The sequence below is a fragment of the Diplotaxodon limnothrissa genome, linkage group LG23 (assembly GCF_057381915.1).
Source record: "Diplotaxodon limnothrissa isolate DT_005_m linkage group LG23, D_limnothrissa_male_GT1.1, whole genome shotgun sequence".
Lineage (NCBI taxonomy): Eukaryota > Metazoa > Chordata > Actinopteri > Cichliformes > Cichlidae > Diplotaxodon > Diplotaxodon limnothrissa.
In genome coordinates this window covers 34,234,003-34,253,366 of record NC_140617.1, presented here as the reverse complement: position 1 = coordinate 34,253,366, position 19,364 = coordinate 34,234,003, and the positions used below count along the sequence as shown (strand labels likewise).

Sequence of the window (19,364 nt, the reverse complement as noted above, 5' to 3'; positions counted from 1 at the left end):
ATCTGGCCCATCAAGACTCACTCTCATTTCATCAGTCCATAAAACCTTAGAAAAACCAGTCTTGAGATACAGTGGGGCAAAAAAGTATTTAGTCAGCCACCGAGTGTGCAAGTTCCCCCACCTAAAATGATGACAGAGGTCAGTAATTTGCACCAGAGGTACACTTCAACTGTGAGAGACAGAATGTGAAAAAAAAATCCATGAATCCACATGGTAGGATTTGTAAAGAATTTATTCATAAATCAGGGTGGAAAATAAGTATTTGGTCAATAACAAAAATACAACTCAATACTTTGTAACATAACCTTTGTTGGCAATAACAGAGGTCAAACGTTTACTATAGGTCTTTACCAGGTTTGCACACACAGTAGCTGGTATTTTGGCCCATTCCTCCATGCAGATCTTCTCGAGAGCAGTGATGTTTTGGGGCTGTCGCCGAGCTACACAGACTTTCAACTCCCGCCACAGATTTTCTATGGGGTTGAGGTCTGGAGACTGGCTAGGCCACTCCAGGACTTTCAAATGCTTCTTACGGAGCCACTCCTTTGTTGCCCGGGCGGTGTGTTTTGGATCATTGTCATGTTGGAAGACCCAGCCTCGTTTCATCTTCAAAGTTCTCACTGATGGAAGGAGGTTTTGGCTCAAAATCTCACGATACATGGCCCCATTCATTCTGTCCTTAACACGGATCAGTCGTCCTGTCCCCTTGGCAGAAAAACAGCCCCATAGCATGATGTTTCCACCCCCATGCTTCACAGTAGGTATGGTGTTCTTGGGATGCAACTCAGTATTCTTCTTCCTCCAAACACGACGAGTTGAGTTTATACCAAAAAGTTCTACTTTGGTTTCATCTGACCACATGACATTCTCCCAATCCTCTGCTGTTTCATCCATGTGCTCTCTGGCAAACTTCAGACGGGCCTGGACATGCACTGGCTTCAGCAGCGGAACACGTCTGGCACTGCGGGATTTGATTCCCTGCCGTTGTAGTGTGTTACTGATGGTGACCTTTGTTACTTTGGTCCCAGCTCTCTGCAGGTCATTCACCAGGTCCCCCCGTGTGGTTCTGGGATCTTTGCTCACCGTTCTCATGATCATTTTGACCCCACGGGATGAGATCTTGCGTGGAGCCCCAGATCGAGGGAGATTATCAGTGGTCTTGTATGTCTTCCATTTTCTGATGATTGCTCCCATAGTTGATTTTTTCACACCAAGCTGCTTGCCTATTGTAGATTCACTCTTCCCAGTCTGGTGCAGGTCTACAATACTTTACCTGGTGTCCTTCGAAAGCTCTTTGGTCTTGGCCATGGCGGAGTTTGGAGTCTGACTGTTTGAGGCTGTGGACAGGTGTCTTTTATACAGATGATGAGTTCAAACAGGTGCCATTCATACAGGTAACGAGTGGGGGACAGAAAAGCTTCTTACAGAAGACGTTACAGGTCTGTGAGAGCCAGAGATTTTCCTTGTTTGAGGTGACCAAATACTTATTTTCCACCCTGATTTACGAATAAATTCTTTACAAATCCTACCATGTGGATTCATGGATTTTTTTTTCACATTCTGTCTCTCACAGTTGAAGTGTACCTCTGGTGCAAATTACTGACCTCTGTCATCATTTTAAGTGGGGGAACTTGCACAATCGGTGGCTGACTAAATACTTTTTTGCCCCACTGTATTTCTTGGCCCAGTCTTGACGTTTCAGCTTGTGTGTCTTGTTCAGTGGTGGTCGTCTTTCAGCCTTTCTTACCTTGGCCATGTCTCTGAGTATTGCACACCTTGTGCTTTTGGGCACTCCAGTGATGTTGCAGCTCTGAAATATGGCCAAACTGGTGGCAAGTGGCATCTTGGCAGCTGCACGCTTGACTTTTCTCAGTTCATGGGCAGTTATTTTGCGCCTTGGTTTTTCCACACGCTTCTTGCGACCCTGTTGACTATTTTGAATGAAACGCTTGATTGTTCGATGATCACGCTTCAGAAGCTTTGCAATTTTGAGACTGCTGCATCCCTCTGCAAGATATCTCACTATTTTTGACTTTTCTGAGCCTGGCAAGTCCTTCTTTTGACCCATTTTGCCAAAGGAAAGGACGTTGCCTAATAATTATGCACACCTGATATAGGGTGTTGATGTCATTAGACCACACCCCTTCTCATTACAGAGATGCACATCCCCTAATATGCTTAACTGACCCAGTATGAACCTTCCAGATCCCTCAGGTCATCTGGATCCGGTCTTTTATCAGTTCCCAGAGTCAGAACCAGACACGGAGAAGCTGCATTCAGCTTTTATGCTCCTTATATCTGGAACAAACTCCCAGAAAGCCTCAGATCAGCTGAAACACTCAGTTTATTTAAATCCAGGTTGAAGACTCACCTATTCTCAGCTGCATTTGAATAAAGTACCAAATCCACACTTTTAAGCTTAAATTTCAAAACTTACATTAACTACTGATTTTATCTGTTTTGATTTTATATACTGTTTTGTTTGTTAGTTAGTTAGTTAGTTAGTTAGTTAGTTAGTTAGTTAAGTGGGTTTAGAGCTCTGGGTAGCTCCCCAGCTGGGTCTAGACTGGGTCTAGAGAGTATTTTAAATTCAGGGAATTTAAAATAGAAAGTAGCTCGTCCACAGAAGGACTGGTAGCTCCCCTTACGATAAGGGTTCAGATCGCACGAACAGGTGTGAATGTGAATGTGTGTGTTTAGTTAGTTAGTTAGTTTGCTTGTTTTAATCAATTTTAAATCATGCTTTTTTGTTTTTGTTTCTAATGTCTCTGTAAAGCACTTTGAATCACCTTGTTGTTGAATTGTGCTATACAAATAAATTTGCCTTGCCTTGCCTTGCCTTAATTGGTAGTAGGCTTTCGAGCCTATACAGCTTGGAGTAAGACAACACGCATGAAGAGGATGATGTGGACAAAATACTCATTTGCCTAATAATTCTGCACTCCCTGTAGATGTGCAAGGGAACCTTCACCGATATTACATCTATCACATAAGGAGGATACAGAATTATAGATCCGGTTAAGTTTAAGTTTAGAAAAATGTAATCTGTGAATGACTTTAAACTGGATTAATTTATATCTGGCATTTATTGAGCCTTTCTGAATATTGGACAAACAGTTTGACCATTGGTCCTCAGACAGAGGAACACCGAGGTCTTCAGCCCATGTACTCTTAATTCGATCAGAATCAACTGGGATTATAAAGCACTTGACAAACTGAGATATCAGATGTTTAAAGTCTGCTTTCCGAATTATATCAAAGTAAGTATGACTTAGTGGCTTCAGTGGAAAGTCTAAAAAGTTTCGTTGAACAAAATTCCTTATTTGAAGATAACGAAAAAAATGTGATTGAGGTAACTGAAACTTTTGTTGAAGTTGAAGGAAAGACACAAATTTGTCATCTATATATAAGTCCTCAATGCATTTCAATCCCTTGCCAACTTTCTTCTGATTGGCCAATTCTTGCAAAAAGCAGGTCAGAACCATAGCTGGACTGGCCATCGGCCCCCCTGGCAAATGCTGATTTTTCGTTTTTATGGGCCAATGATTTTTGATTTTTTTTGTAGTAACGGTATAAACAATGAAAGGTGCTGAAAGGTGCCAGATGCTGGCAGATGTGTAAAAATAACTCAATTGTTTGGTGGTGGCTATGGCAGAGCTTCAACAGAGTCCAGCAGGTGGATGAGGGAAAGGGGAGGCAGGAGGAGGAGAGATCCAAGGCGGCTGCCGGTGCGAGTGTCAGGTGAACTGAACTTCAGGTAAGAAGTTATGACCTGCAGTCTATCTGGGTCAGATATAAACCAACTTTAGGTGTAGTTTATTTTCGTTGTGCTGACTTTTTACAGTCAGTTACAATAACTCGTACTGTGTACTAGCTAGCATGACAGAGCTTACATAGAGCTGCTGGGTGGGTGCAATGATGTTACTGATAGTGAACTTTATTTCATTCATAAGGTTAGTTAGTAGAGTTGCCAACCGTCCCTTAAAAAATGGAATCGTCCCGTATTCAGGGAAAATATTACGGGTTTCGTATTGAGCCGAAAAGGAGCACAGTTTGTCCCGGACTTCAGCTAGAATGGAAAAAGACACAAAGCTGGATTTATTCTGCGTCTTTACGCTGTCAGCTGTTTCTTCTTCTCTCATTCTCTCCCCCTCCCTCTCCTGTTTCTACTTCAATCGTGAAACTGATCAATGATCAGCTGATCGGCTTTTCTCTCTTGTTTGTTTATCGCCCACTTTGCGCCAGAAAGAGGAAACCAGCGGATGTCGCGCTAAACAACAGCAGCACGTTTAAGCTTGATCAGCTGTTGTTAGAATTTATTTGATATTAATTTCTAGTATCAGCTGATGTTTGCTGGAGCCACAGCTGTAAAAGCTGCTGGTCATGGTATCAGTTTGGATATGTGATGAGAGGGAAACATGAAGATGAAACCAGGAGATGCTCTTACTGAATCATCAGAGCTGAACAGGTGATGGAGAAACAGGTTTACCTTTATAGGTGGTTTGAATGAGTTTAAGGGAAGTTATGAACTGTTTCTGAGAAATAACACCAGGATCCTTTTCGGTGTAGCTGACAGCTGGTAACTGTGCAGGGGTGGGTCTAGCAAAGTTCTGTCAGGGGGCCATGTAGGGCATTAACAGGGAAAGGGGGGCACAAAGAAATACTTTTCTTTCTTATTCTCATTTAAAATGTCTCGCTTTTATTAAATAATTATCTGAATCTTACAACCAAAGTTTTTATCTGACATAAAATGTATAGAAGTCATACATATACCAACAAGACAGTGTACATGACTGTCACAACAGCGTCTGTTTTCATTCAAAGGCTTTATGGCTTTTCCTATAATTTTCCTGGTGGGCTGGTCTCTAGTCAAAATGCCCGGGCCGATTTTTTGTCCCAGTCCAGCCCTGGTCAGAACAGCAAACCGTCTGTGCTCACAGCTGTAGCTGTATGTGTGCTTGACCTGACCATATTAGGGATCTGCTTTCTATGACATCATACGCATGTGTCTACATTTTTTTTCTTCTTAATCAAACCACACATTACTCTGTGCTCTATAGTTTGTATTTACCCAAACCTATTTTGGCTGCTCCCTTATTCACAAGGATTCACCACAGTGCACATTTGATTGGGCAGACTTTTACACTGGATGCTTTGTCCAGACACAAGGCGTGTCTCCTAATTTACCTACTAGCAGTCAAATGCCATCCTTAGGAAGCACCAACCCGAGCTTGATTTACTGCCGTGTTTGGCTGTTACTTTCACTGAGGGCAGGCCGTACTAATTGCAGACTCATACAAACCCTCCCTGCAGCCGTGAACCTCTGTTTGGTCTTATTACTAGCTCATTAACTTCCCCTGAGTGCGTGCAGTACTGGTGGTCCAGGAGTTGCTTCCAAACCATTTGTCTTCTGCTTCTGTCCTGGGTGCTGCTGCTGGTAGCAGCTCTCCAAAAGCTGCAGCCAGCCTAATGAGAGCATTTATCCCATTAGGGACATCATATTTCAGCAATGCTGGATTTACAGCAGATGTTTGCATCTCCAGATCGTCGGGACTGATAATCTGCTCCTGTGAGTCCTTTTAGGGGACCAACGGCAGCACTTTGTACTCACAAAACTGCACAAGGAAAAAGAGCTGGTTGAGTACCTCTAATTAAAGCCTGTCACTCAAACGCTCACTCAGCATCACCTGGAAATAGTGCAGAGTGGGCGTTGGGTTACAGAGTGCACATTGAAGTACATAATATTTTTTTAACTACTAATGAAGACAGTTTTTATCTCTTATTTTGACAAATTTGGCAGAAGACTGCTGAAAAACATGCCTTAATCTTTATCAATATCTTAAGCATAGAATTTTAATCGCAAAACTATGCAACAACTCTACAGGGAATCTAACAACGTGTTAACAACAGGCCATTATTCACAGTATATGATTAGGAAGAGGTGTCTCATCACTTATACTTTAAAAATGTATTCATGCGGCATTTACACATAACAAAGCCCAGGGCGCCACAGGCAGCTGCCTGCACCTTAGAGATGATGCTAATGAAGGTTAGAACATATCAAAGACTCCCAAGACTCATCAGTGACATTTTTGAAGGCAGGAAAACATGGCCACATCTTTGTTGGAGGGCCTTGAGCTGAGCCAATTTTAACGTACCCCCCGTGTGGTCCCTTGTTGAAGAGCTGAGGCAAAGGCCATCGCTTCACACAGATGTTGTCTTTAAGAAAATTATTAACAAATTGTATTTCAAACCCCTTCAGGATTATTTATTAGAGTCGTACTTCATACATAATGACACAAGAGCACAAAAAACAGGAACAGTTCAAGACATTTTTCTTACATTAAAGGACACCACGTGAAATTGTCTTCACTTGTCATGAACACGCAACGACCTCCAGGGTGAAAATTGAAGGCCATGTGAAAGTGCCAAAAACTACAGTTCCTCTAAAGCCACGTGGCACTTGTTCCAAAAGCAAATCAATCCCAAAGATGAATATAGCTGCTGTGATGCCTCAACATTAGCATCTGGCTATCACTTTTGTGGAGCCAGAAGTTACTGTACTTGGACAAAAGGAAGACGTTTTTAGCTAATGGTAGCAGGCTGTATTCACAAACACACAAGTAGCAGGCTAATAAAACCGAAGCACAAACTTTGATAGTTTGCACCACAGAGCAGGTTGTATTACCTGTCACATCTTTCTATTACAAAGGGCACAGACAGTAACACGCAAACACAAGTCCAATTAATGAAAGTGAGACGGTAGCAGATGGCTTGTATCTGGACACCTCTAATTCAAGTATCCAAATGAATTGATTATATTAAATTTATATAAAATTTTTCTACTAGGATGTGGTAATTCTGTAAAGTTGGGCATTTTAACATGGGCGTCAGTGTGGACTTTTGGAGCCAGCATCAAATGGCCATTAGAGGAACTGTAGTTTTCGGCATTTTCACTCCAGCTTAATCTTTAAACCCTGGATGTTGCCTCTTGGTAACTCGCCATAAACTTCAAATCTAAAATTTATAACTCTACATTATTAAAAATCATGCTTTCAGCCTGGTGCACAAAGTGTTTGGGTCTCTATGGATACTCTTTCCCTCTATGACAACTGAACAGGAGGTAAATGTTTCAGTAACTCACCAGCCATATGGGTAAGACGTGACACATATAGCTATCGCCAAAAACTTCATTCATGTATGTAACTGAAAGAATCCTGCTGCTGGTTCCTTTTGGAGCAATATTATTATCTGGAAAATAATGTGGCTTGCTGTGAACTTTAGATACCAATGAGTAAAAATCGCAGTGGCCATGCACATCTTTCATTTACAGTCTATGATCATGTTGAGTGTCTTCTTAGGCTCTGGAGGGAAAGCTCCAAACGTAACTGGCTAAACAACCTCAGATTTGATGTTTTCCCAATGGGTTTGGAGAAAATGGATATTTAGAGGCTAAGGTCGATCAAATCAAATACACTGTGGAATCATGGGAAACACGAGTCAGTTTTTCCAGGTTCAATTTGAACCATTATTTTCTTAATCTCTCTCTCACAAGTCCGTCAGCTTAGCTAAAGTGAAACATGAAACCACTGGAGCGCCCCTTCACAATGGACAGATTATTATGGCAGAGCATTCCCTTGCTGCTGCTCTCTAATGTGGATCATTCACCGAAATTACTGTCAGAATTAAACCTTCCATTTCTGGTTAATTGGCAAGTCTCCTTTCTGCTGCAGAAACAGTTTTAATAACTGCTTGGCTAAAAATCTGAAAGAAGGAAGGACCGACCCCCATCCCCATTCTCCCAAAAAGCATCTGAACCCTTCATAATGATTCTGAGTTTGGAAATTGAAAAACCAGTCAGCAGCCTATTCATTTAAAATTAATAATAAGCTGTCTCGTTAAGAACACAAAAGACAAAACTCACAGAAACTGAAAACCCTGAGAATTAGTGTCGTTGGAGTTTTCATGCTGTAGATTTTATTAAAGAGTTTATTCCTAATCGTATTAGGAACAAATTAAAAATGCTGAGTGTCCATTTAAATGTACTAGAGCCTCTTCAAGCCAGATATTCAGTGTCATTCATCACATGCCCTGCTTTGATTGAATCAGTCACCCATGTCTCTTTTACTATCTTAAACTTCCTCCTAAAGCAGCGCCTCAGAGTTCTCAAATCCAGAAGTCTTGTTGCCTCTGCAATAATAACATGTGAAACGCCTTCCTCCAGCTCTTCCACCACTTTTCCTCCATGGTAACGAAACTCCAATGCCCTGGTGTCCAGGCAGGTGGCAGGTATGGCACTTTTAGGGTCTCCTATGTCAGCAAATCTGTCCATATATGCTGTGAACGGTCTGAACATGCTGGTTGGAAGGTCATCCCAGCCGTAGCGTCCCTCCACCTGCGTGACATTCACCTCGTTTGCTGCGTCTGCGCTGCTGATCCTGTTGAACACTTCCCGCAGCTGCTGCTCGTCTGTGTCAACAAAGTAGCTGTCACCATAGTTGTCGTACTCCTTGGCAAAGTGCTCCCTGGTGGAAGGCGACATGTGGATCATGTGGCGGGGTTGCCATGGAACCACCTCCTTCTGGTCCAGGCACTCCAGCAGCCAGGTGGCCCAAACTATGTCATGCTGGTTGGATGAAATCAGGTTCTTCACGCGCATGTTCTCCACACCGGCAACCACGCAGTAGGTGTCCCGTCCAGGGTTCTGAACTACAAAACCTCCACACCTAAAGTGGGAATTACATAAAAAATTATTAATTATTAGACACTCAGTCATAACCACCACCTGAAGTTTCTTCCTGTTAAAAAGGAGTTTTTCCTTACCAGTTTTACCAATCGCTTGCTCACAAGGGGTCGTCGGGGTTCTCACTATTCTCTGTATTTTAGGGTCTTTGGCTTCCAAATGAATCCTTTCATGCATGAATTATGACAACCTCAATCAGGATTTTTTTCTTGAGTATTTTTATTCATCTTTAGGCATGAAAAAAAGAGTGACCCCTATGCGTGAAAGGGTTAAAGTGCCTTGAGGTGATTATTGTTGTGATATAGCGCTATATAAAGAGAACATTTGAGACTTTCCTCCAACAGCTGGATAGACTCCAACTCTTGGAATCCAGTGGATAATGAAAGTCCTTGTCCTGTTGTTGCCTCTCTAACCAAACTTAAAACACATGGAAAGCTAGTGCTGCTATGCTATAGCTTACCATGGCTGTAGAGCAGAACAAATGATATTGTTTCCAGCTATAGTCCAAGATAGTCGAATTGGAGTCATCTAACTGGTTGAGAACCTTTTGGAATTACAATTCATTTAAGAAAGCGAGGAAGTGCCTCCTGAATGCCAGTGCCACTTGCACCGCCACAGTTCTACTTATCCAGATGTTGTTTACTCAAACATAAACACAGAAAAAGTGATCATAATAACAAAAGTTGAAACAGATGTTCCCTGTTTCTTCACAGGGCTTGGCTAACACACCATTAAAGTCCCTACTGTTAGCTAAAGCAGTAAAGCTGTATCTCTGCTAGGGCTGTCACATGTTTACATTTATTAAAAGTTTATCCATTTACATTTTCTTACAATGTGTCTTCATCCTGTAGACACATTATAAAATGTATTTATTAACAACTTTATTAAAGTGAGAACTCAGCCACGATATCAGCGCTTTACTTTAAGATAGAATTGACTTAATCATAAAAATTTCATTAAAATACTAAATACGTAAGAAAAATGTTGTCTGCCCAAAATTTCTAATTCAGTCATATTTTTTTCTTTAACTAAAATACCAAACTAACATTTACTTTACTAGAAAAAAATAACTTCTGTTACCTGGCCACACCCTTTTCCAGTTCAGACTTGGGATGATCTTCGGTGCCATTCAGGATGCAGAACTCCACGTCCTCAAACATATCTGTTTCCTTGGTCACCCCGGAAAGGTCCTGGGGCTTAAATTGGTCAATGACGCCGATCACTTTCTTGGGTTTGACTGGGAGCTTGCGCTTCTTCTTTTGCGGTTCATCGTTGTCAATGTGAAGGTGCCGAGAGGCAAGTTTCCCAGACGCCTTGCTGCGGAACTGATCCAGCTCTGCCAGTGTCATGCACTGGTACCATTCTTTGTCATCTCGAATCTTCTCAATCCTGGGGAAGCGCAGAGTACAGTTGGTTTTATACATGTCGCTTCCGACTATCTCAGCCGCTTTAACCTGGATGATAACGGAGTTGCAGGGTTCAATGTAGACTTCCGGTTTCTCTGTTCCACACAGGATGGATGCTGGTGGGTTGTTTTTCCGGTAGACCTTCCAGTGTTTGGTGAGCTTTAAACCAAGGTCATACAATTCTTTCATGGTGTAGCCGGAGCCAATGCGGCAAAGGGTATGGAAAACTGAAGGTTTCTCGCCAGGCTCTGGAGCTTCGGCCACAGCACATAAGAAATGGGACATCATGCCACCCCTTCTCCCTTTTCCCCAGTAGCCACCAACAATCAGCAGGTCAAGCTCATCCATCAAGCCATCCACATATTCTGGTTTTATCTTCAGCCAGCCTTCCCCTCGCTTGTCAGGTTTATAGATGGATAAAGGATCCTTCACCATGATCCCCTCTTCTCTGCTGTCAATAGCATCGTTAAGAGCATTCACCACCTCCTGCATGGTTCTGGCTTCAGCCTTTGGCACCAGATGCAGCCTTCCCTTGGCTGGAGTGAAAACTGTCTGAAGAATCTCATGTCGCTTCTTGAGAGTTTCTTTGCCTAACTTCTGATCATTTATTAAAAGCACGTCAAACACACAGAAGCATGTCTGCAACTCTGAGTCATCCATCAGCCTCTTGATGTCAAATTTGCTCCCTTTCTGCATGAAGGTGTCTGCTGCCGGGTTGTATGCCATCATCTCACCATCAAGAATGCAGTTCACCACATTGCTTTTAAAAACATTGTGGATATAAGGCGTCAGTGATCCTTCCAACGGGGATCCTCCAAACTGCTGCGTGTACTCAAAAGCATTTCGGCTGAAGTACTTGTATACATCCCCATCTTTGTGCAGCTGAATGCGCTCTCCATCCAGCTTTGTCTCAATGTAAAAAGTGCTGTTTCCCATCTGTTTCTCCACGTTGCGGATGTTAGCCACAGCTGCCAGCATAGGTTTGAAAGCAGAAAAAAGTCCAATAGAGACTTCACTTAAGGACACGGCTGGATTGTGTAACTGCTGGCACACCTTGTTCAAGTCTGTGTTGACGTTGTAGAGCTCAGCAGCATCTGGGTGGAAAACTTGGAGAACGGTTTCTTTGCTGATCCCGAGCTTCATGTCCTTCAGAATCATTCTAATGAGCCACTTTTGCTCAAGAGCTGAGCTCTGGGTGATGAGGTGCAGCAGACTCTTTTTGACAAGATCTTTCTGCTTGGTGGCATTGCTGGTGGCTACTGAATCCAGGAAGTCGTTGACCTCTTTAATACTGAGATTTCCTTGGCTGGTGCATCGTTTCTTCAGCACAAAATACGCCATGCCAGCAAAGTCTCCAGCTTCTCCTTGGGACGTGGTCGGTGCACGGTAATTCAACAGCTTATTAGCCTCAGGGCCATTCTTTGGGAGGCCTAATACATCAATGTAGAGTTTAGCCAGCATGCTCTCTTTGATGCCATATGCCACTCGCTCTCGTTCAAAAGGCGGGACTATGAGGCGCATGGCAGGATAGAAAGAGTCTGTAGTTTTGGAGTTGTCTTTGTGGAGGGCAGAATGAAATTCCCGCCATTTCTCAACGAAGTACCCAAGGATCTTGGATTTCTCTGGACGGAGTTTGGACTTTTGAATTTTTTCTAATGTGGTACACAAGTGAAGGAAAGGAACCTGAGAAGCAACAGATAACTGACTGGAAGCATCAGTTTTGGAAGTGCTGTCCATGGTGAAATCTGTAAGACCAGCTAAAAGAAAGAAAAAGTCTGCTCAGTTTAGCCCTTCTTTGAATTCCTCTATTTACCAGCATTTAACAAATTAAATGAGTCATTTGAGAAATTAGTTATTCAACAACAACAACAAAAAGAAACAGATTCTTTTAATAATACAACTTTAAAAGAGGGAATTAAATCTGGTACCACATGTGAGGACTTAATGCTTTCCCCATTTTGTGTGAAGCTGAATATATATTTTTAGACATTCAGACAAAACAAGATGAAGCCAAGACTTGACATGCTCAGGAGCGCAACAATCCAGTATCTAGACTAGATGTTGACAAGTCCAACACACACACACACACACACACACACACACACACACAAAAAACAAAAAAAAAACACTGAATGTCAGTGATAATGAGCCAAACTGTTCCATTTCATCCTGTGGTATTCCATGTTTACTACACCACTCGTCATTAAAGTAAAAGATCAAAAGTTAAAAGATCTTTTGCACTTGCTATGATAACATGTTTAGACTTGATAGCATCACAGAATTCTTGGCTGCACATCCATGATGGGACTGATGACTATGAAGGCAATTTGAGTAGTTGGAGATGATGCATTCAGCATTCAGAAGATTGATACATTGTGGTCATTAAGGGATGGACATGGTCAGTGATAACACTCAGATAAGCTGTGGAGTTTAAACAATGGGGCCTAAAGTGGGCCATGAAAATATCCCCTACATTATTACACCATCAGCACCAGCTTGAACCACTGGTACAAGGCAGGATGAATTCATGGCCTCACCAAATTCTAACCCTACCATGCTTGGTTTCAATTCCAGCAGGTCACCTTGACCATGCGTGCATGCCTAAATGCACTTGCTACCATGTGATAAAAAAAATGATTGCACATCTTCTCATCACAGTGAGAAATAGTATGTTAATGTGATAGCGGTATTAACTGGTACTTGAAATCAGCAAATATATAAAGCCAAGGTATAAGTTGGAATAAAGCATGACTATAAAAGCGCAATACATTGCTGAAATAAAAACACATTTGTAATAATAATGATAATAATATTACTGCTAATAATAATAATAATTTGTTCTCTCTCACTTTCAATAGAACAACTTGTTTTTAACAACTTGTTTTTTGTAGGTTTTTTTTTTTAGCTCAACTACAAAATAAAACTTAATTCAGAAATAAGCAATCAACTTAAACCACTGCTAAATACTTGTGGGTAAAAATAAATTTTAAAATGACTTAACTGCTACTGTAAGTTTACAGGTGCACAATCGCTGATTATTTGTCTGTGAAGGTTCTCAGTCATCCAGGTCATCGTAGTCAAAGGAGCTTGCAAAGAAAAGCGTCTGGACTTCTTTAAGTTACTTGAAGACGTTTCACCTCTCATCCGAGAAGCTTCTTCAGTTCTAAGGTCAAATGGTGGAGAGTCCCAGATATAAACCTAGTGGGAGTAACCCCCCACAGAGGGACAAAAGGACCCCCTGATGATCCTCTAATCGCCTGAGCCAAGGTGTGAAACTGGGTGTGGGTCCCAATCAGCCAGAGTTTCGGGTGTGTTCATTGTGAAACCTGGCCCCACCTTATCATGCGAATTCCTGAGGTCCGATGGCCCAGGATGTGAGTGGGCGTTAAGGCGTCTGGGAAGGGCTCTCAAAACTGGATTATAGATGGCAGAGAGTTGGTGTCGTAAACCACCGCCTCTGTTCAAAGATGGTCGCTCACAGTGGACATAGATGGCTTCTTTCACTCCTCTTTCAAACCATCTGTCCTCTTTGTCCAAAATGTGAACATTGGCATCCTCGAAAGAGTGTCCTTTATCCTTAAGATGCAGATGGACTGCTGAGTCTTGTCCTGTGGAGGTGGCCAAACAGCCACTTCACAAGCGCATGGCACAACACAGAAGAGCCACCTCCACAGGACAAGACTCAGCTGTCCATCTGCATCTTAAGGATAAAGGACACTCTTTCAAGGATGCCAATGTTCACATTTTGGACAGAGAGGACAGATGGTTTGTGGGGGGATACTCCCACTAGGTTTATATCTGGGACTCTCCACCATTTGACCTTAGAACTGAAGAAGCTTCTCGGATGAGAGGTGAAACGTCTTCAAGTAACTTAAAGAAGTCCAGACGCTTTTCTTTGCAAGCTCCTTTGACAATCGCTGATTATTGTTCCACACAGATCAAACATGCTCTGACATGTCTCACACTGACTATAAACTCGTTAAGCAGCAGACACTCCTACAGAACCGGAAAACTGTCTTTACCTACCTACCTTGTAAGTATTTAGTTAATAATAGCTATATATACTGAGAACTTGATGTCTGGTACAATAAAGAAAAGCCTTTTAAAGTGTTTGAAAAAAGAAGCAATTCCGCTTACGTTTCAAAATAAAAGTACTGTTGTCGTTTCACATTTGTGTTCGTCGGGGCATGTCTGCTCACAATGAGTTCAAGACCCTTAGTGACAAAAGCTAAAACAGATATGAGTCATTTTGTGTTTTAATTATCTGAGTGAAATATTCCGTTCACACAAAGCAAAACGTGAACTAAGCGCATCAAACACTCTGCTAAAGTAATGCCGGTTCCGTTTGAGAGAGTAATGACACATATTAGCAAAAATAGTGAAAAATAAAAGGTTAAAGATTTACCGTGTTTGCTTATATCCTCAAAAACGGCAGTAAAAGACTGATTTTTCTCACCACAAATACATGTTTACGCTTCCTCAAACTTTAGGTGGGGAGCTTCAAGGAAACCCTTCCCATAGAAACCGAAATGGAAACTTGGTTCCTAGAGACAATGTTTCCTTCCTTTGAAAGAATTATGAAAAATAATTACAAATTTTCTAAAAACCCACAGGTTTAGCATTCAAACAGGACAGGAAGCGCATCAAAGGTTTGTTCTCTTGGTAGTGCAAGCAACTGAGAGACGTGAATTATTTCTGAAAACGTGAAACGCCATGTCATTAATAAGACGTATTCATTCATCAAACCGGCTTTTGTCGAAAAGTGTCTCCGTCCTGTATTTAAAGTCACTGCTGTTCAGACACTGTATTCATGGGGTGAGTCATTGGGTGAAAAGCTGTGTTTGTGCAACGCGTGAAAAACAGAGGTCAGAACAGAAGGGGTAGTCCTCCTGGCTTTTATTTGGATTGGTAATCATTTCTACTCTTTATCTTTGTTTTGATTCTTTATTGTGCTTTGTTTTCTAATGTATGTATGTATGTATTTATTTGTTTTATTATTATTATTATTATTATTATTATTATTATTATTATTATTATTATTTGACCTGGTTTGTGGTTTTTCTTCACCGATAACTCTTCCTCAGTTCAGTTTTATTTTTTTATATTGGGCTCAGCGGTGATTTGTTTCTTGTTTGTGATTGCAGATTAACGTCTGCTTTCATTTCATTTCATTTCATTTCATTTTTATTTATTTCACACTTGGTACTACAAATCAAACAAAACAACCACATCTTCTGTCAACAAAACCCAACAACCATGTGTGAAAAGGAGCAGGAAGAAGAAAATATTCTTATTAAACCCTGCCCCCTATCTACCATCGAACTTATATCACCGGTGGGCACCAAAAATCAGGAACAAACTAATATTGACCTTTCTCTCCGGTCGAATCCCAAACCAACATCACATTCATTCGCATTCTTCATACTGAGTTATCGTTTTAAACATATAACACTTTTTAAAACATTGTAAATTTATACAATTCTTTAAATTATAATGAAGTGAATTCCACTTTAAAAACACAAGCAAAAAATATGGTTTTTGTCCTTTCTTTTAATGCTCAACAAATTTGGCAAAAGAGACAAAGGATATAGTAGCATATGATGTTGTATTGTAAAAATAAAATAAAATAAAGCCAAAATCATTTTTCTATATTTGAACAGCAGGTTTTGGTTAAATCCAGTGAATGCACCATATATACCACACAGGATAACCCTTCCTCCATTGCAATTAAAGATTAAAATAAATTAAAGGATCTTTGTGTGACTCATTTGATCAAGAGGTTGGTTTAAACCTTAAACACATGTTTCAGTATTAGGAATGCTTTTTTCATAACTACAGGACTGCTTATAACATTTGTTGCTATCTTAGTTAATGTGATTATCAAACTGTGGACATGTTCTTATTTTTATTTGACATAAACATCTTCTCCTTTAAATTTCCCTCGATATCATTTTCTTTTTCCTGTATCCACCAGCAGAGGGCAGAAATGAAACGCTGCAGTGCTGATGGAGGTACAGGTGGAGGTTGTTTACTACTCTGATCTTGGGGCAGCTGAGTCCGAAGCAAAAGTAAAAGGTAATTATGCATTCATACTTACTGGTAACCATGAGGCCATTCTCCTCACTATAGAGTTTGTGTAATCACTGACCAGAGTCCACCGGAAGGAGGAATGTTTATGTTTTCTGATAATTTAATAGATTGTAACTACGTGCAGTGTTCTCAAGTTTCAGTTTACAGTATTTGGGATTTACCAGTGTTTACTCAGAGAGTGCAGTACTTTCCAGAGTCCCAGCTATATAAATAGAAAATAAATAAAAGCCCCTGGAAGCTTTCCAAGATAAATGGTGTTATTGTCTTTTTCCACTGTGGGGAATCTGTATGGTCTTATCTTTACCTGGCATGTCAGGTGTCACGTGCAGCACATGTAAGTGGGAGAAGTGTGATTCATTGTACTTTGATGGTTGTAGAGCAAACAATATCAGAACAAGGAAGCACTTTTAGCCCTACTGCAAAACTTTGCCAGGTATTAACAACAACAACAAGTTGTTGATCAGTAATCTGCCGTGTTGAGGCCGTGTTCTGCAGAATTCTGCAAAAACTGAAAGCCTTGCCTCCTCTTTATTCTAAGCACCTCCTAACACAGACAGAATGTAGGGGTTAAATTATGACTGGGCTGGCTCTAAGAACACCGGGAGAACCATGTAGCGGTGCAGCATGCATGTGGAAACGACTCGCAGAACAATTTGAGCTGTAAACTTAGTAAACTAAGATTAGTTTTCTTTGTGTACACGCTGTGATCAGGTGACCTGCACTTCTGCTGCTGCTCTGAGATTTACTGCTCTTTGTGGATTTTCCCAACAGCATTCTGCAGTAAATAAGAAGATATAACATTAGCCAGAATGGCTGCTTCACAACCCCTATCCAGTGTAAAGCAAGAAAAGATGATACTAAAGAGCTTCATGATCTTAAATTCAACCTAACCCATAACCAATCCCCGAATACCACAATTTGCCCTGCACCAGGTAGTTGCCCTCCAGCACTGTGAACTTTATTACAATACTCCAAACCCAGTTTTATTTATTATGATTCATTTAGCTGTAAATGACATTTCACAGTATAATATAACAAGAAGCACTCTGAGAATACAAACCTCCACCTCCAATTGTATTTTCTATATATTCATTTTGTTTTCCTTGTTGTTGTTGTTGTTGTTTTTACTTCAAAGGATTTTTACAGCTGTAAAAATGAGGTCATTGATCAAATGTGATGTGATATTTAAAATCGTTATGTGGTAGTTTCTATATGTCAACTATACACACCAAACTTGTAAGACCTTTTGTCAATTTTCAACTAAGAAATCATTAAATTGACCTTGAGGACCTTGATGGATGCAAGGGAAGTTTTAATGAATTGTCATAACCTCCCTGGTTATCATACACAGATTCACTGTCTGATTAAAAAGCCTAAACTTGAGTGCTCTGATTTTCCTGCCTTTCTCACATCTTTCTCCATCTGTAAATTCTGTCACACGTAAACATTTTTGTTTAATTTACCTATTGGGGGCGATCGTGGCTCAAGAGTTGGGCGTTCGCCTTGTAATCGGAAGGTTGCCGGTTCGAGCCCCGGCTTGGACAGTCTCGGTCGTTGTGTCCTTGGGCAAGACACTTCACCCGTTGCCTACTGGTGGTGGTCAGAGGGCCCGGTGGCGCCAGTGCCCGGCAGCCTCGCCTCTGTCAGTGCGCCCCAGGGTGGCTGTGGCTACAATGTAGCTTACCATCACCAGTGTGTGAATGTGTGGATGACTGGATATGTAAAGCGCTTTGGGGTCCTTAGGGACTAGTAAAGCACTATATATATAAATACAGGCCATTTATTGTCCCCGGGACATACAAAAATATAGTCAGTCAGATTAGAAATCAACTCTCTGAAAAGTTGCATTTGACATGATATTAGCGACCACTGATTATTAATAAAGAGCATCAGCTAGATGATGAAATTGTGCCACTGCAGCTTTATTGACATCTGCTCACGTGAACACAAGAGAGAAACAAGAAGGTGTATGTGAGTCTGTATTTCCATGGCACCAGTCTGAAGGGATGCTGGGATCCAGCACATAAAAAATGACCAGATGTTATGATTATTAAACAGCCTGCTAGATTTAATTACTCATAAATGAAAGGTACAGCCCTGTTCTGGATCATTCCAGCCCACCGTAACCCCTGTATATACGAGATTCGTGTATTCTCTTCTCTGTTCTTTGTATGTCACAGACCTGATCATGATTTTGAAAAATGAACTAACATAAAATCCAGTGAAGGTGCAGGAATCAGCGTCCCCTCTTAACCACTTGAACTACAATGTGCTGAAACCATTAAAGATTACTATTAAAGATTTTCCATCCAGTATGTTGCATACTCCAGCTTCAGTGCATATAATATGATTTACAAATTCAACATTTGACAGTTCTGCCATGTCCATGTGTGAGGGATGCAAAGGGACAGCTCGACTGCTTTTTAGCCATCGGCTTTGTTTCCATTACAAACTTGTTTTGACACTTCATTAGCTGGTAGCTGGTGTGTTTCCAAGTACACGCCTGTTTCTTTTAAAGTAACGCGAAATCGTTCCAGTGGCATCTGGCTTCAAATCAAAACTATTTGAGGCATGTGCTGATGTGGAATCCAAAAAAACACAGGTCACATTCCACGCCCGTCCAGGCAGGGCACATTCTTTGAAAATAAACACAGATGCTCATTTCTCCGAAACCTGGGATCTGAGTCTGTTGGGCGTCCCTATTGGATGGAGCGGCTGAAGGCTTTTTGTGCAGTTTGATCTGTTATTAGAATGGCAGCTCTCCTCCAGCTTCAGAGGTGCTGTTCAGTCAATGACTCTAACTTCTGATCTGTGTGTGTGTGTGTGTGTGTGTGTGTGTGTGTGTGTGTGTGTGTGTGTGTGTGTCTCTCCCAAGCTTTACTTTAAAGAGCACAAATCAGCACAAAGAAAAATGACAAGTACTGATAATGTATAGGTGAGATTCTGTCATACTATGAATCTTAATAGAGAAAACGTATTCATAGATGTGAGACACATGCTCCATTAACACTTAAACAGTGACATTGAAGCTGTTTACAGCTGTTATAAAGTATTTATTAGATCAGCTTAAATAAATTGCCATGAAGCAAAAGGTCACCAACGATAAAAGCATTCAGGAATATCAC

The 19,364-nt window shown here is 41.1% G+C and overlaps 1 protein-coding gene across 2 annotated transcripts; it reads right to left on the bottom strand.

The window, feature by feature from the left end:
• Positions 1-8,056: 8,056 nt before the first annotated feature.
• On the bottom strand, positions 8,057-14,610 carry lig4 (ligase IV, DNA, ATP-dependent). 2 transcript variants are annotated; one of them, XM_085348176.1, is made up of 3 exons: positions 14,555-14,610; positions 9,824-11,894; positions 8,057-8,726 (listed from the first exon to the last, which is right to left on the bottom strand). In XM_085348176.1, the coding sequence occupies exons 2-3, from the start codon at positions 11,884-11,886 to the stop codon at positions 8,057-8,059; spliced, it is 2,733 nt and encodes a 910-aa protein (XP_085204302.1). In that variant the 5' UTR covers positions 11,887-11,894; positions 14,555-14,610. The 2 variants fall into 2 exon arrangements, with proteins under 2 accessions (XP_085204302.1, XP_085204301.1); XM_085348175.1 differs by having other exon boundaries at positions 9,824-11,906; positions 14,555-14,595.
• Between the last annotated feature and the right edge of the window lie 4,754 nt (positions 14,611-19,364).

Coding starts and splice junctions, on each gene's coding strand:
- lig4 (XM_085348176.1), bottom strand. CDS start 11,886: ATGGACAGCACTTCCAAAACTGATGCTTCCAGTCAGTTATCTGTTGCT. Junction 8,727..9,823: donor CTGGAAAAGGGTGTGGCCAG/GTAACAGAAGTT, acceptor TTCCCACTTTAG/GTGTGGAGGTTTTGTAGTTC.